A 25,022-nucleotide genomic window follows, 5' to 3' on the forward strand; every position below is an offset into this window, starting at 1 on the left:
GGGGGAGATGCTGTCTGAAGGAGGCACTTTGGAAATTCCTGACATTTTTGTCCTTTGTCTTTGGGCATTGAGATGGAGACCCGCTTCTCTCAGCTGAGAGTTCCCGCATATCTCCTTTGCATTCAAAAGGAAGATCCCAGCAAAGCCCCGGGATTCCAGGGCTCCTTTTTCATCTCAATGACAAACTGAGCTGTTTGGGGGGTGGAGGGTGGCAGGGACTTAGGCTGCTTTTTTTTTTCCTCCTCATTCTCCTCTGTCCTCTGGCCCAAAGTCCTTAGGGCTGTAAATACGATGCCCCTTTGGAGAAGAGCTGCCCTTGGCCCTCCCTGGGCTGGGAAGAGCTCCAAGGCACCTGTGTGCAGGTGGGGGTTCCAGGACACCTGGGCCTGAGGGCTCTGCAAGGCTCCAAGCCAACCCTGTGGACCTCAAGCTGCGCTCCTTCTATCTCCCAGTGCAGACAGGGGAGAGTGTGGCCCCGTCCTCCCACTTCCTCCGGAAGGCAACCGGATCTCAGCAGGTTCAGTGTAAGCATGTTAATAAGGGACAGGGACACCATGACTGAGTTCCATCAAGAGGTGAGCCAGGCACTGGGGATGTAGTTCAGTGGTGCAGCATGTGCTGTGACGTGTGAGGCCCCCTGGGCTACAAATTCAGCACCTCAAAAATAAAGAGAGAAATACGTAAATAAACAAAAATAAAGAGGTTGCCCAGAATTCCCCTTTGCCCAGAAATTGCAGACTTCACACCCTGTCTGTCCAGCAAGGCTTTCGCAGCTATTACGAATTTAAGATATGGGTCCTTCTGCGTCCCCCATGAATAGCTTGCCCCTATCCCACCACATGCCACCTTGCACCCAAGCCAACTGATTCACAAAACGTCCAAGATGAGGAGGCCCTATTCCTCTGTCTGTGGACTTTATCGCTTCAAGGCCCTTCCTGCTCTGGGCCTCGAGATCACCTACACTCTGAAGGCCAGGTGTTTTCCCTTTTTTGTTGGGGGGGTGGGTACTGAGAGTTGAACCCAGGGGCTCTTAACCCTTGAGCCACATCCCCAGCCCTTTTTATTTTGAGAAGAGTTCTCATTAAGTTGCTTAGGGCCTCACTAAATTGCTGAAGCTGTCCTTGAATTCACAATCCTCCTGTCTGGGCCTCCCTGAGTTGCTGGGATTACAGGCGGGTGCCACGATGCCCAGCTTCCATTGTATTTAGTAGTACTGAGAAGGGGGTCCCCTGAGTCACCCTGTCCCCCTTGTCACCGAAGTGAAGTCTTCCTCAATCAAAAGGAAGAAAAATATCCTACGGCAAAAGAAGCAAAAATTTGTTGACAGTTCCTCAATACCTTCTCTCAAACCCCCTCAAAGACCCCTGTAACTAGTTTTGTCCCTATCCCAGCTCTAGAACCCTCCAAGAGGTAGAAAGAAAACTGACCTAAGTTAAAGGGCAGTGGCCTTGGCAAATGAGTTGCCAGGGCACCAGTCACTTATTGCAAGGCCTCTGGGGAGTCCTCAGGAGTCCTGCAGGAGGATGTGGGCAGCACACTTGTGTCCTACGCTGCTGGCCTGGATGGAACCCCAGAGGTCTTCAGGGCCGGCCCTTCTGTTTCAGAGGAGAAAAGTGATGCTCAGTCCCTCAGGGGACTCCTGCTTTTTTTGGTGCTAGTTTTTGGTTTTAAGTTAAAGGGACATGATTTCCTATATAAAGAGATTATATTGCCGGGCGTGGTGGCACACACCCGTAATCCCAGGGGCTCAGGGGGCTGAGACAGGAGGATGGTGAGTTCAAAGGCAACCTCAGCAATGGCAAGGCGCTTAGCAACTCAGTGAGACCCTGTCTCTATAAAATACAAAATAGGACTGGGGTGGGGCTCAGTGGTTGAGTGCCTAGGAGTTCAATGCCCAGTACAAAAGAGAGAGAGAGAGAGAGAGAGGAGTATTGACTCCCCCAGTCACAGCACCTCCTCTCCTCCCATGAGATGAACAGGTGAACTGTGAGGTAGCCTGGCCCAGGAGCTGCTAAGTACTAAGACAAATTCTTCCAGATGCAACACAGAAGGGAGCCAGGTGGTCATCAGTGAGAGAAGGGATGGTTCAGTAAGTATAGCAGGGACCCAGGGGTGCAGCCACATGGTGAGAGGCGTGTTCTCCTGCAACAAGAAGTCGATTCCAGGGAGTGGACAGCCCCGGGACCTCTGTCACTGTGCGCCTTGGACCCCCAGTCTCTGGGCACTCTGGTGCACCATGGGTTTCCACGGCACTCCTTACCAGGCCTCTGTATGAATCCCTGGAAGTCCTCCTCTCCCCCAAACTACACCCCATTCTCCCTGAGTCCAGCTCTTGGATGACCTCTGCTCCTCATGGCTGAGTGGCTTTCCCCCGTGTCCCTTGGAAGATGACCCTACTTTCTAGAGCCCGTTCTTCTGTGTTCTCCACAGAGGCCAGGATTGTGCTCAGCAGGGTCTCTGCTACCCTTCCACTAATAAGGGAAACTGAGGTGGGGGACAGCGAGGCGGTTTAGGTCGATTCACCACATACAGCTGGGGGAACATCAGCAAGAGGCTTTTCTCTCCCATCACATCCTCCCCAGTCCTTCCCATGGGGGCAAGCCTTTCCTCATCCCCACTCAGAAGGACCCTTGATCCTTGGGAAGCAAGGATCTTTTAGCCAGCTTTACTGCTGCGACTAAAGGACCCAACTAGAAAAACGGTAGAGGAGGAGAAGTTTATTTGAGGGTTCACAGTTTCAGAGGTCCCCATCCACAGACAGCAGATTCTACTCCTTGGGGCTGGAGGTGAGGCTGAACATCATGGTGGAAAAGTGGGGCAGAGGGAAGCAGCTCACATGATAATCAGGAAGGAGAGAGAGAAGGAGAGAGGGAGGGAGAGAGAGAGAGAGAGAGAGAGAGAGAGAGAGAGAGAGAGAGAGGTCTCCACACTCTGTACCCCAAAGCCACGCCCCAATGCCCACCTCCTCCATCCACACCCCTCCTGCCCTCAGTTACCACTCAGTTAATCCCATCCGGTGATTCATTCACTGATTGGGTTCAGGCTCTGGTAACCCAATCATTTCTTCTCTAAACCTTCTTGCATTTTCTCACACGTGAGCTTTTGGGGGATACCTCACATCCAAACCATAACAAAGGATCATTCCTCCATAACCACCCGATATTTTTGGGAGGGTCCCCTGAGTCCCCTCCACCCAATGTGCTCTGCTCTGGCGGGCCCATCTAGTAGAAGGGGAAAGAAATCGGAGAAGAATGTGTGGAAGTTTGGGGCTTTCATCTCTTAAACAAATAGCAAATTCCTCCCGGCTGCCGTGGCTGGAATTAAACAATGATGTGTTCAGGGAGACTCTGAGGCGTTACCTTAGCAACGCCCAGGCTGTTTCAGGCAAGATCTAGTTAAAGAGGAAAGAGAACAAAAGTAATAGAGGGACAGGTCTGGACGGGGTCCAGGAGTGAGGGTCTTTGGGCCGAATGTGTGTGTTTTGTGCTCTGATGTGTTTGCGGCCTCCTTTGCTCTGTTTCCTCTCGCTCCTCCAGTGCGTCCACGTCTCCACGTCAGGAGGTTGGCTCGCTGGAATACTAATGGACGCTGAGAAAAGAGAGGGGACATCACAGCTGGGACCACCTAAGTGGGACGTGATGCACAAATCTGCATCACTCGGTTGGTTCTTGAAATCACAAAGATAAAGGAGGACCCGGGAAGTGAGAAGCGCTTGCCATTCTCCACGTGACAGATGTGAGGGCCTCCCGCAGGGCAGAGGTCTGCAAGGGAGAGACCCCTCAGGCCCTTTGCTACCCACAGTATGGCCCCAGGGCCAATAGTTAAGGCCTCTCCTGGGAGCTTGAAGGACATGCAGCATGTCAGGCCAGGTGTGGTGGCACTCACCTGGAATCTCAGGGACGACTCGGAGGCCCAGGCAGAAGGATCACAAGTTCAAGGCCAGCCTCAGCAACTTAGCAAGGCCCTAAGAAACTTAGCAAGACCCTGTATCAAAATGAAAAATAAAAAAAGCGCCGGGGATGTGGTCAGTGGTTAAGCGTCCCTGGGTTCTATCCCTGGTGCACACACACAAAAAAGAAAATGCCTCTTAGCTCCTGCCTTCAGAGGTTGAGGCCTGGGGAAGTGCTGTCAGAGAGGAAAGAAGCTGGACTCCTTTGCTAGAGTTGTTGGAACAAGTTCGGCTTCAGAAATCTGAAGTGGAGGTGTCAGTAGGGCTGGTTCCTTTGTTGGGGCTCAGGGAGAGAATCTGCTCCGCACCCCTGTCCTAGTTCCTGGCCGCTCAGCATTCCTGGGCTGTGACACCCACACTCCAGTGTCTCCTCCATCATCACCTGGCCTTCTTCCTGTGCCTGTGTCCTTGTTCCTGTCTTCTTCTATAAAGATATGAGACATTGGGATAGGACTTTTTGCTAATGACCTTGTCTTAAGTTGATGACATCCATGAAGATCCTATTTCCAAGTAAGGTCATATTTGCAGGTAGAAGGGGAAGGGTTAAGACTGGAATATACCTTTTTGGAGAATGCGGTGGGGAGGGCACAATCTAACCCACAACAGTATCTAATGTCACCTCCTTTCATTATCAGCACCCTCATTATCATCACCATCATCACAGAGAATCAATGTTAAAAAACAAACACATCAAGAATCCATCCTTAAGCCAACTGGATCAGTTTGTTTTGGTGTGGGATCCTGCCACCTTACTTTGATAGTCCGCTTTGACACTAGAGAGGTGTTGACAGATTTTCAGGAGCTAAAAGGGACAGAGACAAGGTCTAAACCACAGGCATAGCCAGGTACTGTGGTATACACCCACAATCTCAAACTATTTGGGAAACTGAGGAAGAAGGATCACAAATTGGAGGCCAACCTCAGTAACTCGGCATCCGGTAGGAGTTCGTGTTTGGGATTGGGGTCCCTGATGACTTCATGGCTCCCTCTGCCACCTTTCCTGCCTCTACACCTCTGTCTCCTCTCTATTATTTTTTTACAAGATCCTGTCTCCAAATAAAAACTCTTAAGAAGGGCTGGGGTAGTAGCTCAGCCTGGAATTTGCAAAGCCCTGGGTTCAATCCCTAGAACACAAACAAAGAGAACCGACAGATACGCAGGCCTCACCGGAGTTCTGGACAAAATGCAGGCCTGGGGCAGAGCTGCATTCTCTCTCTCTCTCTCTCTCTCTCTCTCTCTCTCTCTCTCTCCTAGGGATGGGAATGGGGGAGTACTTTTTGGATTTTATTTAGATACAGGGTCTCACTGAGTTGCTTAGGGCCTTGCTTTTGCTGAGGCTGGCTTTGAACTCACGATCCTCCTGCCTCAGCCTCCAAGCTGTTGATTACAGGGGTGCCCCAAGTGCCCAGCTCTTTCATTCGTTTTACTCTTTTGTGGAACTGAGGTTTGAATCGAGTGGGCTCTACCACTGAGCTACATCCCTGTACCTTTTAAACTTGTTTAACTTTGGCACAAGTGTCTCTTGCTAAGTTGCCCAATCTGTGATCTCCCTGCCTCAGCCTCCCAAGTCCCTGGGATTTCATATGTGCACCACCCATCCAGAAGGCATCTTCTTCTGCTTGACAAGCAAGAAATGCCATGTAACTTTATCCAAGTAGTGGTCTTAAGGCTACCATGTGAGGGCTGGGCCTGATCCAGTGCCCTATCATGCCCCCTGGGCTGTAGAAATGACTCACACACAGGACTTTCCACCTGCGCATCCATCCCACAGCAGCCTGCTTCCTGGGATGCAGGAGGAGGGGGAGGACTGTTGTCACCAGGCTCACCCATCTGAGATCAGAGCCGCAGTCATCCCCACATCTGCATCCCATGGGCTTAGAGATGCCATTGTGTGTGTATCCTAATACGAAACTGGACACAACCCAAATATGCATCCTACATATTACCCAGAAGTTCAAGTTTGAGTTGTCAAATGTCACCTCCATAATGACTCTGAAGCCCACATCCCTCCCTGCTTTATTTTTCTCACACTATCCATAATGCTCCTGCTTATCTACTTAATTACTTGTCTATTTCCTGTCTCCTTTAACAGGATGTGAATTCTGGTACCCACGACAGAGCTGTGTCCATGACAAGACCTCAGGGAACAATGGGGAGGCTGGGGGTGCAGCTCACTGGTGAAGCATTCGCCTAGTATCACCAAGGTTCAATCCCCAGCACTGCAACACACACACACACACACACACACACACACACACACACCAGAAAATAAGGAAAGAATAAAAATGGGAAGAGAATTATTAAAAAAAAAAAAAAATCACAGCATAGCCGAGCATGCTGGAGCACGCCTGTAATCCCAGTAGCTCTGGAGACTGAGGCAGGAGGATCACAAGTTCAAAGCCAGCCTCAGCAAAAGTGAGGCACTAAGCAACTCAGTGAGACAAATAGGACTGGGTATGTGGCTCAGTGACCTAGTGCCCCTGCATTCAATCCCTGGGTACCCCCCGACCAAAAAAAAAAAAACACACACACACACCACAGCATATTCACATAATAAAATATTTAGCAGCCATTGAGAAGAATGAGTTGAGTGCATGTGGAATACCTACTTGGAAGGGTGGCCATATTTCTGAGGCAAGGGAGAATTTTTTTTTTTTAGAGGAATGGAGATTATATGGTTCTTTCTTTGAAAAAATAGATACTCAAATACACATGGGATTTTGTGTGAGTATACATGTCAATATTTATGTAGATGTGTATGTATGTAAATGAGTGTATGTGGAGAGAGAGAGAGAGAGAGAGAGAGAGAGAGAGAGAGGACAAATCTATACAGCTGCCTGTTCACCTCCTACATCTTGGAGGAGGAGCCAGGAGTCAGGCTTAAGGCCAACACAAGGTCTGGTACTTGCAGACAGATAATTGCCAAAGTCAGAATAGGGCTATGCAGGAGGGAGAACAAGGATCAGTTCTGCTGCTCTCTGGCCCTGGCTCCAGGGATCCCCTTTTCTTCCATGCCGGCTGCCATTGAGTTGCGCAGGCCTGGGTGGGGTGCAGCTTCCAGGAAGCCACAGGGAGAGCTGCCCTTCTCTGCCCCCAGGATTTTGCAGCTCTTATAAGGAAGTGATGACAAAGGGGTGAGAGGGTAGATCTGGTGGGTAGTCCTCATCCTGTCAGACACCAGGCTTTATCTTCCCGTCCTCCATGTGCATGACGAAGGTGACACACCCCATAACAGAACCAGGGTGGGGTGAAGGCACTCCGTATGCCTCTCCCAACACAAAGAATAAGCGGGCATCTCTGGCCTCCAGGGAGCTGCAGTGTGACAGGGGCTTTTTTAAGGCCAGCACTGTGGAAGGACACGCCCCTCCCTGCTGTAGCCCCCTCCCCTCTGGTGCCCCAAACAAGGCGGCCACTCTCCTGAGGCCCTCTCACAAGTTTCCACACCTGGCCAAACTGCTCATCCTTAAGCGAGTGTGGCTTTCCCGCCTCTGACCAGCTGGGAAAGAACCCCCGAGAGGGAAACCTGGACCCAGGCCCTTCATTTGGGCACATGGTCCCAAAGAGCAGGAGTAGGGGACTGGATAGAGGGGTAGGAAAGGAGGGCAAGCCAACCCCAAGCCAGTCCAAGGATGCATTTTCTGGCCACTAGCTGCTTTGAGCAGCCAGGGCTGGTGTTCTCCGAGGAGGACAGAGAACAGGGCTCAGAATCATCCTGGGAAGAGTGGAAGGGTCAGCATCGATTCTCCAGCTCCCACCCAGCATTGGCCAAGGGTCATTCCCACTGCCATCTGTGAATGTCCAGAGGCCCATCCTGGTCAGAGAGGAGCCCTGGGACAGAAGGCTCCAGCTGTTTCCGCTGCCTGAAGCCAGGTATGGTGGCACGTGCCTGTAATTCCAGTGACTCAGAGGGCTGAGGCAGGAGGATCACAAGTTCCAGGCCAGCCTCAGCGACTTCATAGGACCCTATCTCGAAATGAGGAATTAAAAGGTTCTGGGGATGCAGCTCAGTGGTAGAACACCCCTGACTTCAATCCCAGTATTTAAAAAAAAAAAAAGCCCTCTGCCAGACCCAGGGATCTCCCCAGTTCAACCCGTAAGAAGGCAGCTCTGGGGCCTCATACGCTCCAGCTGCGGTCTGGTTTTTAACTCTGCTGCCCTGAGTCCCTAATCTCCTAACCTCACTGTTCCCACCCTAAAGTTGTTAGAACAGGTGCAAGCCAGGATTCAAGGCCATGGTAGCCACAGAGAACCCACCCTGGTGCCTGGGGCCTAAAGATCTCCGTGAAGTGCAGCCGTTGTTATTATCAGAACAGGTGCTTCTTCCCAGTGCTGGGCTCTGTGTGGGGGGAGGAAACCAAAGTGTCCCCCTGCCAGCGCCAGCTGTCTGCCTGAGATGTGAGCCAAACACGTGGGAAGAGAAACTTCAGGAGACCAAGTGTGATACACCAGGTAGGGCCTCGGGCCCCTCCTGCTCTCACCCCATTTTGCCCAGAGGTCATCTGAGAGCACCCACCCTCTGCTGCACCTGCAGCCCACTGGCTCTGCCCCAGGGCTCCCCTGTGAAGAGGAGGGCCCTCTGGGCATTCACACATGGGATGGGACAACGCCTGGCCAATGCGGGATGGAGTTGGTGCTGTTCCCTTCCACTCTTCCCAGGATCCACGCCCTGGCTGCTCAGAGCAGCCAAGTGGACTGAAAACTCATCCTTGAATTGGCTCAGGGATGGCTCACCCTCTTTTTCCATCACTCGGACAGTCCCCTGCTCCTGCTCTGTGGAATCACTTGCCCAGATGAACTGCCTGGGTCCAGGTCCATGCAGCTCTCGGGAGTTCTTTTCCAGTAAGAGCTGAGGCTAAGGGCACTGCAGAGACTCAGGGTCTGAACTGCCTTTGCCACTGGCCAGGCCGGTGAGCTGGGTCAAAGGCCACATCTCATCTCATCTCATCTCATCTCATCTCATCTCATCTCATCTCATCAGAGGGTTGTTGTGAAAGTCAGCTGAAGAGATCCTTAGCAAATATGGTCAGCACAAGCCTGGAGCCAGACTTCTGACTCTTCAACTCATTTACCTGTGTGACCCTGGAGAAGTTGCTCAACCTGCCTGCATCTCTGCTTCCTCCTGGTATCAGGGGTACAGGAACAGCAATCACTCACAGCACCATTATGAGGAGGATCATGTGAGTTAATGCAGGCAGTATCTAAAACAGTCTTTGCCTGCTACGCCCGTGTCTGCAGAGCTCTATACAGAATATCTGTCATTTTGGAAAATAAACAGGCAAAAATGTAAAGCTAATACAAGAAAATGCAGGCCAGGCTTGGGAGCCTGAGGCAGGAAGATTGGGAGTTCAAAGCCAGCCTCAGCCACTTAGTGAAGCTCTAAGTAACTCACTGAGACTCTTGTCTCAAAAAAAAAAAAAAATTAAAAAGGGCTGAGCATGTAGTTTAGTGGTTAAGCGCCCTGGGTTCAATCCCCAGTACCAAAAGAAAAAGAAAAAAAAATGTAAGAGAATATTTTGTGTGGCTTAGGAATTAGAAAGCAGCTTAAAACTTCAAAAGCAGGGGCTGAGGTTGTGGCTCAGTGGTAAGAGCACTCGCCTGGCACATGTGAGGCACTGGATTCAATCCTCAGCACCACATAAAAATAAAGGTATTGTGTCCATCTACAAATATATATATATTTTTTTTAACATATTTATATATAATATATATATTTAAATATATATTTTAAAAATATACATATTTTTTAAAAAACCTTTAAAGTTTCAAATAGGTACAAAAAAAAAAAAAAAAAAAAACTTCAAAAGCACTTGCCATTGTTTAAAAGATTGAGTGTCAGTCTGGGTTTATAGCTCACTGGTGGCATGCCATTCCAGCATTCGTGAAGCCCTGGGTTTGAGCCCCAGCACTGCAATAAATTAAACGTTAATTAATTAATTAAAGGATTTATTGCCAGTGAAGGATACCGTGAACAAAATTAGTAGCTAGATATGAAATGGGAGAAACCGGATCTAAAACCAATGTAAAATTTATTCTATCACTTCAAATATTTTGATATCTAGAATATACAATGGACTCTAAGATATCAACAAGTAGAGGATACTAATCCAACAGAAAAGGGGGAAAAGATGGAATAGATTGGCACGGTGTGAGGTGTACCCCTGTAGTCCCAGCTACTCAGGAGGCTGAGGCAGGGAGATCGAAAGTTCAAGGCCAACCTGGGCAACTTAGTGAGAGCCTGTCTCAAAACAAAATTAAAAAGGGCCAGGATGTAGCTGCATAGTTAAGTGCCCCTGGGTTCAATTCCCAGTACTGGGGCTGGGGGAGATGAGACTAGATTAGACAGCTATCGAGAGCATGTGAGGAAGGCTCAGAGGCCAGTAGCCAGAGAAATGCATGCTGGGGACACTAGTGGCATATCCCTTCTGGGCATTCTGTGACAGTCCTCAGGCTCAACGGAGCTTTTTGGCTGCTGAGTATCAAGAAATGCTCTCCCAGGTCCATGGGGCCCTCGACCTGGATGCTCACTGCAGCTTTTCCCTGGCGGGGTCTGCAGTTGGAGGCCAGTGCTCTTTTGAGGGGTTTCATAGATTCAACCTCTGACCCTGAGTCTAAAAACTGCTTTATAAATATTTGCTGTTATTATTGTAGTCTAATCAGGGGAAAATAAAAACCCAATAAAAACTGTAAGGACATGGTGACGACAAAGAAGGAACAGAGAAGTCGTGATGGGGGTGTGGGTGTGGTTTAGCCTGGAGCAGGTGAGTGGCACAGGCCTCAGGAAGGTCAGGACTGAGGCACAGGACCAGGTGTGGTCCTGAGGGTATGATGGGAAATGCCCACAGCAGCCAAGACTTGAGGTGAGGCGCTGAGGTGAGGCCTGTCCTCAGAGTGAAACTCCCCAACTGTCCCAGACAAGCTCCTAGGAGAGAGGTCAGAGCCGCGCCAGGCCCCTGCCCCTGCTCCCTGGGAGTCTGGGCTGTGGTAGCATAGCACCCAGCCACACCCGAGCCCCCTGGGCTCACCCTGGGATGGATGGGGGTGCACCTAGTGTACGGGAAGCTCGGAGAGGTGATCCAGGGGAGGACCAGGGCAGGGAGTTGGCCAGCACAAGAGCCGGGGACCAGCCTTCCAGGACAGAGTCGCTTTCTAAAGGTGGAGAGGATGGGCAGGGCCTCCCCAGAGAGCAAGTCAAGCAAATGGAGACCCAGACACAGGAAACACGGCCTGCCTGAGGGGACAGGCAGGGCCTGAGGTGTGGGGACCAAGATCTGAGGGAACCTGGTCGCCAGGTGTTTTGGGCCGGCCAGAGAGGCCAGCTCCACTTCCAAGAGAGACGCAGGTGGGAGCTGGGTCCAAAGCCTGAGACGCCTGTGGCTCTGCTCCACTTATACAGCAGACACACAACACACCACGAAACACACAACACACCACACAACACACAATACACACAATACACAAGATACTCAACATACACCATACACCACATAGAGTACACCACACACTACATACAACATACCATAAAACACACAACACACCCACACAACACAAGATACTCAACATACACCATACACCACATACAGTATACCACACACTACATACAACATACCACAAAACACACAACACAACACACACTACACATACTCAACATACACCATACACACATACAGCACACCACATACTACACACAACATACCACAAAACACACAACACACCCACACAACACACACAACACAACACACAATACACAAGATACTCAACATACACCATGCACCACATACAGTACACCACACACTACATACAACATACCACAACACACACAACACAACACACACTACACAAGATACTCAACATACACCATACACCACATACAGTATACCACACACTACATACAACATACCATAAAACACACAACACACCCACACAACACACACAACACAACACACAATACACAAGATACTCAACATACACCATACACCACATACAGTATACCACACACTACATACAACATACCACAAAACACACAACACAACACACACTACACATACTCAACATACACCATACACACATACAGCACACCACACACTACACACAACATACCACAAAACACACAACACACCCACACAACACACACAATACAACACACAATACACAAGATACTCAACATACACCATACACCACATACAGTACACCACACACTACACACAGCATACACCACACACTAACCCCACATACCACACACACACACTCTGACCCACACACACCTGCACACACATCACCTGTACCATACGCCCTATACCTGCCCCACCCGTGAGACACCTGAAAGAGCAAAACACAAAGGCCTCGGGGCTTTGGTGCCATTCTTGGGCATTCAGACCCCAAATAAGGTTCAGGGCTCCCCGAGTAGGGTGACTTGAGGGAACTCTGGTCTTCATCGTCCACTGGAGTCACAGGACTCCGGCCAGCCATGACTGGGCAGGCGCACACACTGCTCCTCCCCAGGGCCTGCTCCACCCCTTCCCACCCTCCCTCTGAGGCACTTCAGCACCTTCCTGTCCCCAAAGGTCCCTCTGCCTTTCCTCAGGGATAAGGGCAGGTTATCTGTGCGTCTGCTGGCTTGGCCTCTTTATCTTCTTAAGCTTTCTTCCTGAAATAGCCTGGGGTTATCTGAACTGTGGAGTGGAGGGGCCTGCCTGCCTGACGGCCAGCCCCCTTCGGGGACAGTGCCAGCTCAGCCCTGGAGGTCCTGCTCCTTTAAGACAGATCCAGGGGCTGGGGATATAGTTGGTAGGGTGCTCGCCTCACATGCACACGGCCCTGGGTTCAATCCGCAGCACCACACACACACACACACACAAGAATCCAAGCTGGAGACCTCCTGGGAAGGCCCAGCCCCCTCCCGGGGCTCCCCTCTTCACCAGAGCCTTGGCATCCCAACAGGGTCTCCCTGCAGCACCACTGCCAAGCCCAGGCCTTCTGCCCTTCCAGGTGGAGTCCTCAGAGGAGTCCTCTGACAGCCTTTCACCTGGGCTCTGGGGTTCTCGGCCTCTACGCACAGCAGCCAGAGTAGACTTCAGCTGTCATTTCACCTGGCGCGTCCCTGCTCAAGAATGTTCCATGGCTCCCTGCTTCTGGCTGCATCAAGTCTGAACACGTTCATCTGTCACCTCCACTTTCAACATCACATCCCGTGACTCTTACAGATACGGTCCCTAGGAGCTCCCACACAAGCCTGCTCTTTGGGCCTCCACGCTTCATCAAGACGTCTCCCTTCAACTCCCAGTTTTGTTAGACCTCCTCCATGCCCGCTGGTGGTCATTCATTTATTTATTTATTTTGATATCAGAGATTGAACCCAGAGGCGCCTCACCACTGAGCTATATCCCCAGCTCTTTTTATTTTGTATTTATTTATTTACTTGCTTACTTACTTATTTATTTTTGTGGTGCTGGGGATTGAACCCAGGACCTTGTGCATCCAAGGCAAGTACTCTGCCAACTGAGTAATATTCCCAGCCTTTTTTTTTTTTTTTTTTTTTTTGAGACATTGTCTCACTAAGTTGCCAAGGCTGGCCTGGAACTTGTTGATCCTCCTGCCTCGGCCTTCTGGGTCCCTGGGATGACAGGTGTGTGCCACTGTGCCCAGTTTATTCAGCCGGCATTAACTGAGCACTTACTATAGATCAGGCAAATGCGGCAGACCAGCCCCCCCTTTGAGATGCATAGCAAACTTCTGCCACTCACGTTTTCACAGAATCCCTGGAGGTCTTAGAATGGTCACATCCTGGGTCTATGGTCCTCCAACTGTGTCATAAGCTGCCTGAGGGCAAGGACTTTCTTATATCTGCCTTCCTCCTCAGGGCAGGGCTCCTGGATGTGTGAAATTCACAAACACAAACCACAGCCATGACGTTCATTTGTGTTTGGAAGACTAACACAGGACTGCCAGCTTTTGTTTTATCAGACAGATACCTTCTTTAATCACCCCATTGTTGCCATGTGCAACCATGTTTAACAGTAAGAAAGGAGGAGGAGGGGAGTCCCATAATAGAGGAAAACTCTATGCAGTATGGAAAATTCACATTTTTCTTTTTCTTCATTTCAGAACCTGATCTTAGAATAAAAGGACCATCCTTTCAGTGGAATAAATTTAGCAAGATGAAAAATTTATCATGGTCTTCTTTTCTTCTGTTCATGGAGGACAGGTGACCATCTAGCAAAGTCCATCCCAGAGTTTGGGCACCCTGTCTACAGCCTTGGCCGGGGCTGAGTGCAGCCCAGGCAAGCGGAGTGGTTGGTAGATTCATTGTTCAGTCATTGGCTGGAGCAGCTGTCTGGACTCTCCTCTGGCGGCCTCAAGCCTGTGGCCTCACCTCGAACATGCCTGGTACTTGCAGTGGGCGATCCCTATAGGCCACATCTATAGGGATGGAAGTGGCCTTAGATAGCTCTCCTGATTCCATGCAGCTGGGAGCCGCATTCCGTAGGCCTGCAGATGGTGGTGACTGACTGCATCCTACTTTTGCACAGCGGCATCCTTGGACTCAGAGGTGGCAGGTCGCACAGGACAGATCCCTCGGTGCCATGGCTTTCGATTCCTGGGGCATCAGGGCCCATCTGGGGGCCGCCTCTTGCCTCCCTGGCTGAGCACAGCTCTGCAGAGCAGAAGTCCAACCTAAGTTTCCACTGCTTACCCCTGGATCCCTCCAGCCACTTCCATAAAAAGTCACTGCTGCTACGCGGAGAGAGAGTGAGAATTTTTCCAAAGGATGTATGTGCACATTGTTGGGAGCAGCAAGCATTTCGGTGAACTCCGGGTCACGACACAGCCTGACAAATGGCAGGAAGTTGGGGACTTGGGCCTGACATTTTTTTGCACAAAGGCCCCCTAGCACAGCCAGGTGAGCTGAACCCTGGGATGGACGCATGGGCCACCACCCGGCACTTCCTGCCCTTTGTTGGCCCATGTGACAGCCTTTCTTTTATGCCTGGCTCCTGTTCTTTATTTATGGAGAGGAGCAGCTCAATATAGAAACGGGTGGGCCCAGGAGCCGGCAGCAGGATGTGGGAATGCAGACTGGCAGGATGCCCACCGGGGGCAGGACTGCTGAATTAAAATAATGTGGCCATATACACTCAATAAAAGCCCGTATGTTATTTATATACCTGCTCAGTTTTCCACCCGGCTCCCCTGGCTTGCTCTGGGGAATCCATTTGCCCGGACAGTAGCCCTACTAGGGACCTACCATCCTGGGGTGCTTGTGGCCTCTGCCTTTGCCTGTGAGTCTGGTCTGCCTGCCAGATGCTCAGAGTCCGTGTTCACCTTGAAGGAGGGAGCTGCTTCTTTCCACACAGGAACACCTTTGTTGTAGCTTCTGGATAACCAGTGTGTGTGTGTGGGGGGGGGGGGCGGCAATGGTGCACGAAAGATCACTTGACATCCCCAATCCTCTCTCCATTATGAGCACTTATGGTGGAATTCTTTCCACAAGGAAGGAATCACACCTATCCCTTTTGTCTCAGATAGAAGATGCCGTACAGCATTTGAGCTTTTGTTGGAAACTTAGGGTCTCGGCTCTGAGTCCTGTGTGGAGTAGAAGGATGATCCCTGATCAGAGAGGTCCAAGAGACCTGGAGAGGTTGGCCTGACGACAGTGTTCATCTCAATGTTCATCTTCTGCAGCTCTGCGATTTGTTTAGGACCATGTGGTCATACAGGGATGTCAATACAAAAATTATTGAGGAACATAAGGCCATGTGTCCCAAAAGCTTAAGCTGTGGCTGACTTCGTAAGTTCTCGCTCCTGTGTTTGGTAGATTCTCTTTTATCTTACCCTTTTTCCTCTTTGTGGTACTGGGGGTTGAATCTAGGACTTTGCATCTGTTAAGCATGTGCTCTACCAACCCCTACCTTCTTTTAAGCTAATTTTAGATCATTAATTATGGCCTCATCTGTAGTGGCAACATTTTTTCTTTCCAGTGTGTGGCTTTTGAATCCAACGAGGCTCAACCACTGAGCCACAACCCCAGCCCTTTTCGTGTTTTATTTTGTGGCAGGTTCTTGCTAAGTTGCTTAGGGCCTTGCTAAGTTGCTGAGACTGGCTTTGAACTTGTGATCCTCCTGCCTCAGCCTCCTCAGTCACTGGATAGGCTTGCACCACCACGCCCAGCTCAGTTTGTGACTTCTTAATCTACTCAAACTATGTGCAGGGCTGGGGCTGTGGCTCAGCGGTAGAGCACTCGCCTAGCACATGCAAGGCCCTGGGTTGGATCCTCAGCACCACATAAAAATAAATAAATAAAATAAAGGTATTGTGTCCAACTACAACTAAAAAATAAAATATTAACAAAGAAAACTATGTGCAAAGTAAATGGTGCAAAGGACACAAGTGCACAGTTTATGTGTATCCTGTGTCATTTTTCGGACTAGTCAAAGACTTTTTCCCTACCTAGTCCTTGCCCTTATTCTACAGAGATAAAGGTGTCTGAACCATGAGGTACTGTTCTAACTTTTTCATGTAGTTCTGTTAGGCCTTCAAGGAACACAGTAAGGTTAATAAATTACTGTTAGATAGGTTACCCTCCCCTTCTACTCAAAAATTCACTGAAAGCCGGGCACAGTGGCACATTCTTGTAATCCCAGAAACTCCGGAGGCTGAGGCTGAGGCAGGAGGATTGCAAATTGGAGTCCAGCTTAGTCAACTGTGCAAGATCCTCAGTGATTTAGCAAGACCCTGTCTCAAAATAAAAGGTAAAAAGGGTTGGGATGCAGCTCGGTGGTAAAGCGCCACTGGGTTCAATCCCCAGTGCCAAAAAATCACCTACAATAAAATTCTGCCTCATTCAAGTTTATCTGGGAGTTAAGCTGTAAGGTGTGAAGCTGGCCAAGCCTATATGCTCTTTTCATTTAACAAAATCCCTCTCCTCCCCATTCTTCCTCTAAAACATAGTGTCCCCTCTTGTCTTCCCAACCTGCCTCCCACCCCTACGGGAGCTCCAACCCTGAAGGAAAGAAGTATTAATTATACGTCACCTATCCTCAGAGTACAATTTGGAAGTCCAGGACCTTTTGAGAGGCCACACAGAGGCATTCCAGGGAGAAAATGCTCAGAAGAGGAGGATAATTGACATTTGCACCAACTTGGAAATTCACACAGGACTTAACACACAATGATAAGCCGGGTATTCCATGGTGGTCCCTTTGAAATTCCGTTGCCTAGGGATGTAGGCCAAGGACCATGACAGCGCAAGGCATTTATTATGCATGTGTTTGTGGGGATGCTACTGTAAACAACCCACTGAGCCACCAGTCACATAAAAATATAGCACAGACAATTATGGATAGTGCGGAACACTTGATAACGACAGCACATGCCTGGGCGTCTGGCTGCGTATTTACTGTATTATGCTTTTGCTGTTGTTGCTGCTGGGGATGGAACCTGGGCCAGGCAAGCGCTGTGCTGCGGAGCCACATGCCCAGCCTATACTATAGTTTTTATTGTTATTTTAGAGCCACTCCCTTTACTTATAAAAATAAAATCACTGTGAAATGGTATGCTCTTATGCCTAAAGCAGCCTCCCACACATTTACTTATTTATTTATGAGTTACAGGTGAACACAATATCTTTATTTTCGTGTGGTGCTAAGGATCGAACCCAGCGCCTCTCGCATGCCAGGCGAGCGCTTCACCTCTGAGCCACAATCCCAGCCCAGTCTCCCACATCTGTGCTTACTGTGTCTCCTAATTGCAGCAGGAATCATCTAGATTTCTATAAGTCACTTCTATGATGAAGTTGCCTTAAGCATGTGTTTCTTAGAACGTGTCCCTGCCATTAGGTGACTCCCTGAGCCTGAGACGCTATTGCCGGCACTTGGCAGGCCTGATAGGGCTGGCTTTCCATCCAGGATGCAGGTTTCATCCCAAAGCGTTTCTCAATGCATCCAACTCTCTACTGGAGAGGCTGTGGGAAGCCAGAAGGGGAGAGTCGGTGTCGGGGGCCATCCGTTTCCAAGGGGGCGAGGACACAGTTTTCTTTGAGTGGTGGGTGGGGGGGGGGGATGAGGAGGCAGGAGAGCACAACCACAGGGTCCCAAGGAAGACCTGAGCTTCCTCATTAGAATAAGGGGGTTTAAAACCAGGTATGGTGGCACACGCCTGTAATCCCAGCAGCTCAGGAGGCTGAGGTAGGATCACAAGTTCAAAGCCAGCCTTAGCAATTTAGGGAGACCCTGTCTCAAAACATAAAAAGGGCTGGGGAGCCAGGTGTGGTGGCGCAGGCCTATAATCCCAGCGGCTCTGGAGGCTGAGGCAGGAGGATTGTGAGTTCAAAGCCAGCTTCAGCAAAAGCAAGGCACTAAGTAACTCAGTGAGATCCTGACTCTAAATAAAAATATATAAGGTAGGGCTGAGGATGTGGTTCAGTGGTCGAGTGCTCCTGAGTTCAATCCCTGGTCCCCTTCCGAAAATGTGGGGCAGCTAGGGATGTGGCTCAGTGGTTAAGAATTCCTGGGTTCAGAGGTTGGGATTGTGGCTCAGTGGCAGAGCACTTGCCTAGCACATGTGAGGGCCCGGGCTCTGCTCCTCAGCACCACATAAAAATAAATAAATAAAATAAAGGCATTGTGGCCAACTACAACTAAAAAATAATATAAATAAAGTTAAAAAGAAAAAAAAAGAATTCTTGGGTTCAATCCCTGATGCAAAGAAAAAAAGAAGAAAAAGGGAGATTGTGGTGGATTTCAGGTCACATATTGCCATCAGAGTGCCCTGGGGGAAACCTGGGATGTGGGGTTAGAGACTTGCCCTGGGACATGATGTTTTAGACAGCTATTTATCTCACTGCTGTGACTAAAAGGACCTGACCAGAACAACTGTCAAGGAGGAAAGGTTTACTTAGGGGCTCATGGGTTCAGAGGTATCAATCCATACACAGTGGACTCTATTTCTCCGGGCTCAAGGTGAGGCAGAACGTCATGGTGGAAGAGTGTGACGGTGGGAAGCAGCTCACATCATGTTCAGAAAGCAGAGAGAGACTTGCCAGATGTAAAATGCATATCCAAAGCCATGCTCCCAATTCCCACCTCCTCTGGCCACTCGCTGCCCCTTCAGTTACAGCTCAGTTAATCCCAAAAGGCATTAATCCACTGATTAGTTTAAGGCTCTCCCAACCTAATAATTTCCCCTCTGAACCTTCTCATTGATTCACAGATGAGCTTTTGGGGGACACCACATTTAAAACCGTGACACATGAGCTCTGGCAGCCTAAACTTGTGTGTTTTCATTTGTGTTTTGTGATGCTGGGGATGGAACCCAGGCCCTTCTTCACGCTGGGCAAGCGCTCCACCACTGAACTTCACCCCAGCCCCAGCCCCCAACTGTTGACCTTGGGGATATTTAAACTCTGTGAGCTTCTTGTCAGTTCCCTTCATTGTAAAAAAGGAGACTGAAACTACAACAATAACAACCCAGCCACAACCACCAGGTCTCAAGGCCAATGTGAAGATCAAGTGAGTTCCTGCATGTGCGCGGGCTCTCATGACTTACACCATGAGAGCTGAGCAGGCTTTCACTCGCGTTACAGATGTTTTTACTCCATTCCATGACGCCCTGGGTGTTCACTGATTACTCAGGTAGGCCCTGAGGACCCAGTGATGAAAGAAACGGAAAGCCACAAATGGTGCTTGTCCTCACAGGACAGATCTGCTTCATTCCCCTGGTGCCTGTGTTAGTCCCATGAGCCAGTGCAGCAGGTTGGGACAGCTCTTTAAGCATTGTGCCATTATTTGCATAGCCGTTAGTCTAAGAATTAAGTGACTTGATTTATATGACACATCAGACACATAATAATGTCTGTCACGCTTAGCTCTTTCTCCAAAAGTGCCCTCAAGGTCACACTTATTTCTGAACAAGAAGACCTAGTCACTGGCTAAATTACTCTATCTGCTCAGTGCAGATGCCTAAGATGCTTTCAGACTCCTTCCCCATGGGGCTCTGGATGTCACAGCAATCGTCCCATCTCAGCCTGGAACATGCTTTGTGTTCTGCTTCCCCAAATAGACTGCTGGCTCCTGGGAGGGAGGGACTAACACAGCCAGCCGGACTCTCCCTCCGTGGTGCCACTGGAAGGGTCAGGCAAACTGTCCACTCTCACCAAGTCGCTGAGGGATCCTTCCCAGCTTTAGGTCCATTGGCTTCCTTTCTGGCCTGGCACTGACCTATGGAAGGGTCAGGAAGTGTCTCACACTCAAGGTTCAGGAAGCATCATTTAATAGCAGAAGGCACCAAACAAACCCAGCTCAAAGACTAGCCTGGACTGTATTTCCCTCCCTCCCTGAGTGGCAGCCTGCAGGGCCACCCCCAACACCTGTGAGCCACTCACCAACCTCCTGCCTGTCTCTGGGGTTCTAGCCCCAGCTGACACCTCTACAGGCACCATGTTCTGGGCAGGCCACCTAACGGTGTGCCATGGTCCCTCGGGCCCCTGCAAACATGGCCCCACTGGGTGCTATTGATGTCAATATCTGCAGGGCTACTTGCGGACCACGTCCAGCTACTGCAGCCTGGTCACGAAGGTCAATCGCTGGTTCACCCCCAGAAGAGATGTCAGAGAGGCATCTCTTCGTGCCTGTTTTCTCCATGATCCAGTCCCCTTCCTGCAGGAGCTAGCCCAGAGGACAGCCTTGGAAACAGATCCTGTCTGGCCTCAGCACTGAATCTGCTCTGACCTGGGCCTGTTCTAGGACATCAGTGAAGTGCCTGATTCTTTTGTCCCTTAGGAAGAATCTGCTGCCTGAGCTGCCTGAGCAGGTGCAGGCCTCCCTCTGATAAGCACGGCCTAGTTTGCAAACCAGCAGGGCCCCAGCTTATGCACAGAGCCGCACCTGGAGTCTCGAGTGTTTTGATCTGGCCCTCTCAGGCCTGAAGGTGCATCGGTGGGCTGCATGAACCTTCAGCCATGGGACCACCTGGGCTATGTTTTCTACTTTCAAACTAGTTCTTCCTGGTGGAAAATTCATTCAACCAATCTTCAACCATCCCCGAGTCCCAAACCTTACCCTCAATTCTGAGGACAAGCCAGACTTCATCCCTGGACACCATAGCACTGAAGTTTACATGGGAGTGAGAGGGGCAGATAACAGAGTGTATGAATTATAACCAGAGAGTTTCAGGCAGTAAAATGCTACAATGAGAACAGAGCCTGACGCTCTGTCCAAGGATGCACGGGGGACTCCGTCAATGTCCTCCTGGAGGCCTCTCCAAGGAGGTGAGCATTAGGCTGAGATCTGAGGACCACAGGGATCAGTCATGGAATGGGGACAGCAGAGACTCAGAGGGCAGAATAGCAGTCAGAGGAGACTGGTGGCACTTGGGCAGGCAATCAAGAACGGACCTCTGTCTGTCCTGTCCCTAGGCAGTAGGAAAGGGTGAAGGGAAGTGGAGTCAGTCCTTGCTCTGGAAGGAATTCTTTCTGGGGCCCAAACCGTTCTCATCTCCACCAACAACATAAACTTGCTGTCCTCTCTTTGTGTCTCTTGTGCACAGCTCACACCTCACGCATGCTGATCCTACTGCCCACGTGCCCTTCCACACACCCCTCTGCCCTGGCAAACTCCTACTTAATCACCAAGATCCAGCTCAAAACCTTCCTCCTCTGAGAAGCCTCGGATAGCTCCTGCCTGTTCTGCCTGTCACTTCTACTTCAAGTAACATTTGAGTGGGCCCTGGAGGAAGACCCTACCCTGATTCCAATCCAAGAGCTGTGTGCCTTGGCGTATCAGTTTCCCTGGGCTGCTATAACAATGTACCTCACACTGGGTGGCTTGTTTTGTTTTGTTGGTATTGGGGATTGAACTTAGGTCCACTTAACCACCGAGCCAGATTCCCAGCCCAACCCCCTTTATAATACCTTTATTTATTTAATATATTTTTTAATTTATTTAAATAAATACCTTTATTTTATTTATTTATTTTTATGCAGTGCTGAGGATTGAACCCAGAGCCTCCCATTGCTGAGCAAGTGCTCTACCACTGAGCCACAACCTCAGCCCCATCCCCAGCCCTTTTTATATTATATTTTGAGACAGGGTCTCTCTTCTTTGCTTAGGGCCTCACTAAATTGCTGAGACTGGCTTTGAACTCTGGATCCTCCTGCCTCAGCCTCCTAAATTGCTGGGATTATAGGTGTGTGTCACCATGTCCCACTCTGGGTGGCTTTCAACAATAGAAACTGATGGTCTCCCAGTTTTGGAGGCTGGAAATCTGAAATCAGGCTGTGGGCCATGTGGAGTCTTTCTTGGGACTCAGGGAGAATCTGTTGGGTGCCTCTGGCTGGTGGTGGCCAGCAATCCTTGGCATTCATTGGTTTGTCGACTGAGTGCTCCAATCTCTGCCTTCATTTCCGCATGGCCATCTTCCCTTGAGTGACTCAGTATCGTCACATGGCACTGCCCTCTGTCTTGAATCCTTGGTGATGGGGTTGGAACCCAGGGCCTCACACGTGCTAGGCAAGTGCTCTATCACTGAGCTACAACTCCAGACCTCAAACTTTCTTGGATAAGTTTGTTTGTTTGATGGTTTGGTTTTTGGTGCTGGAATTGAATCCAGGTCCCCCACATGCTAAGCATGGGCTCTACCACTGAACCACACATCACCTGCCCCTCACAATTTTCGAGTTTTTTTCTTTCTTTCTTTCTTCCTGGAATAAGTTCTTAATGAGCTTTTGGCTCCTGATGTCTATCAATTTTTGTGAAATTATTAAGTCAAAATTGCCTCCAGGGGCCAGGGATGTAGCTCAGTGGTAGAGCCCTCTCCAAGCATGCAGGAGGCTCGGGGTCCTGGTCCCCAGCACAAAGAAAAAAGGCCTCTGCAATCATTATCTCAAAATATCTTCAAATTATCATGTATTTTAAAAAACCTTTCTAAAGTATATGGAGGGCAGAAAGAATTACTGTTAATGAATCTTTTAATTAATGATTATCATAAGTGATATATCAGGGAACATTTACAAGACAGCAATGCTGTGCTACATATTCATTTTATGGTTCATATGAGCCTTTTCCAGGGTGATCAGTGTGATTTGTACATTTTTTAAGAGCTTCAGAGCATATGTTTATTATTTTAAGTGATTATGAAGGTTTATGGTTCTTTGTCCTTATAGCATCTCCCGTCACATCTGGATATTTTGATGTCAAGCTCTTATTTCAGAATGAAAGCTCCAACTACAGCATTATTTTTATGGAGACAATATGATCTGCTTTACAACAACTTACTTTCTGATTAGTTTCCAGGGCAGGAAATGGAGAAGAGCCGTTAATTCTTTTTTTTTGTGTGGTGCTGGGGATTGAACCCAGGATCTTGTGCATGCAGGGCAAGTACTCTACCAACTGAGCTGTATCCCCAGCCCAAAGAGCAATTAATTCTTAAAAAATTACTTTCCCCCTCTCCTCTCTCTTCCTCCCCTATTCTCCACCGGATCCCAGGCATCCCCAGCTAAAGACCAAAATGGACCTGTCTCAACGCATCCTGAACAGAGCTCCTTGCAGAGAGGGCTCCAGCTCTCTGAGATATTCATCTTGGGGGCCCAATTCCTAACAGATATTGTGCACATGATAAGCTCATTAAGTAGTAGATTTTAATTGATGGGCTGTTATATTATTGAATATCCTCATCCAAAGTCCACACATAAAAAATATATAAATATTTTGTATATATATACGTGTGTGTGTGTGTGTAGGCTTATGCATAGAGTTTCTGGATACAAAAAACACTAAGAACATTAGTTGTCTATGGGGTGGGGGTGGAATGAGTGGCTAAGGGATATGATAAGAAGGAGATCAGTCATTATACTTTGCTTTTTGCAGTGGGTTTGAACCCAGGGGAGCTCTACCACTGAGCTATGTGCCCAGCCCTTTTTATGTTTTATTTTGAGACAGAGTCTCACTAAGTTGCTGAGGCTAGCCTCGAACTTCCAATCCTTCTGCCTCCGCCTCCCGTGTTGCTGGGATTACAGGTATGCACCACTGCACCTGTATTACTTGTACTTTTTGCATGACGTGACTTACTATCTATTCCAAAATTTGTTTGAAGTTGCTCTTCCTCCCCAGTCAACATCTAGATATGCATATTTTTGCCCTTACAATTACGTAGCTTCATAAAGCTTAGGTTTTGTCGTGCTTCAAGTCATGCACATGTAATTTCCCAGTTAGATCTTAAACGCCTAAAAAAGCCTGATATCGCGCTTTTCATTCACTCTACCCTCCCAACTATGCATGAAGCTCATCCTGGTCCCCAGAACTGCCTGTGGCTGAATCCAGCGCCTTAGTGTTCGCCGTGATTTCAATCAGCAAACATTCATGCAACTGCTTCGGGGAGCTGGGGAGCCAGCCACAGGCATAAAGCAGAAGCATCCTCTACTTCAGGAGAAGGGGCATCAGTGTGGCTGCCACCATTTATCAGAGCTCGGCAAGAACCCGAGGTGATATGAACAGAGCTCCGCAGGGCGGGAAAATGCAGACTACTGGCTTTGCAATTGGGGCACTTTTAAGCCAGCCTTCCAAAACGCAGAGGTGCCCAGGGAGAAAGGACTTGCACCTGAAGGGCACAGCGATTCAAGCAACCATGGCAGCGTGCTTCAGAGTGGGCTGTTGACTGTGCGGCTTTTGAAGGCTAACTCTGCCTCTCCCTGGGTGACTTGGGGCACATTATTTAACCCGATAGGATTTGGCTTTCTTATCTGTAAGTCAGGAAGACAATAGTTACTTCTTCATAGGTTTGTTGTGAAAATTAAATGAGATAATACGTGCGGGCGCAATTCGGTGAGGACCCAGCACAAAGTGAATGTACAGCAAACGGTGCCATTATTAGATCATAGATTGTCACCTGATGCATCAGGGGGAAAAAAAACATCTGCGAGGATTGAGTCCAAGGGTAGAAATTTCACAGACAACTCCAGGCTAGCTAACTTTCTGTAGCCCCAGCAGTACTGTGAAGGGCTGGGGATGTAGCTCAGCGGCAGAGTGCTTGTCTCCCATAATCAAGGCCCTGGGTTCAAGTCCCAGTACTGTAGAAAAGAAAGAAA

The 25,022-nt window shown here is 49.3% G+C and overlaps 1 protein-coding gene across 1 annotated transcript in view; it reads left to right on the top strand.

Moving 5' to 3' along the window:
- The first annotated feature begins 10,674 nt into the window (after positions 1-10,674).
- Positions 10,675-25,022, top strand: part of Podxl (podocalyxin like) — a 70,462-nt gene continuing 56,114 nt past the window's right edge. Inside the window, exon 1 of the mRNA XM_046455097.1 lies at positions 10,675-10,707. Coding sequence (XP_046311053.1) covers positions 10,675-10,707 — 33 coding nt within the window. The remainder of the gene's footprint in view (positions 10,708-25,022) is intronic.

The sequence above is a fragment of the Marmota monax genome, unplaced genomic scaffold, assembly GCF_021218885.2.
Source record: "Marmota monax isolate L192 unplaced genomic scaffold, Marmota_monax_Labrador192_F-V1.1 WCK01_AAM20220418_F8-fsc00131, whole genome shotgun sequence".
NCBI classification, from domain to species: Eukaryota; Metazoa; Chordata; class Mammalia; order Rodentia; family Sciuridae; genus Marmota; species Marmota monax.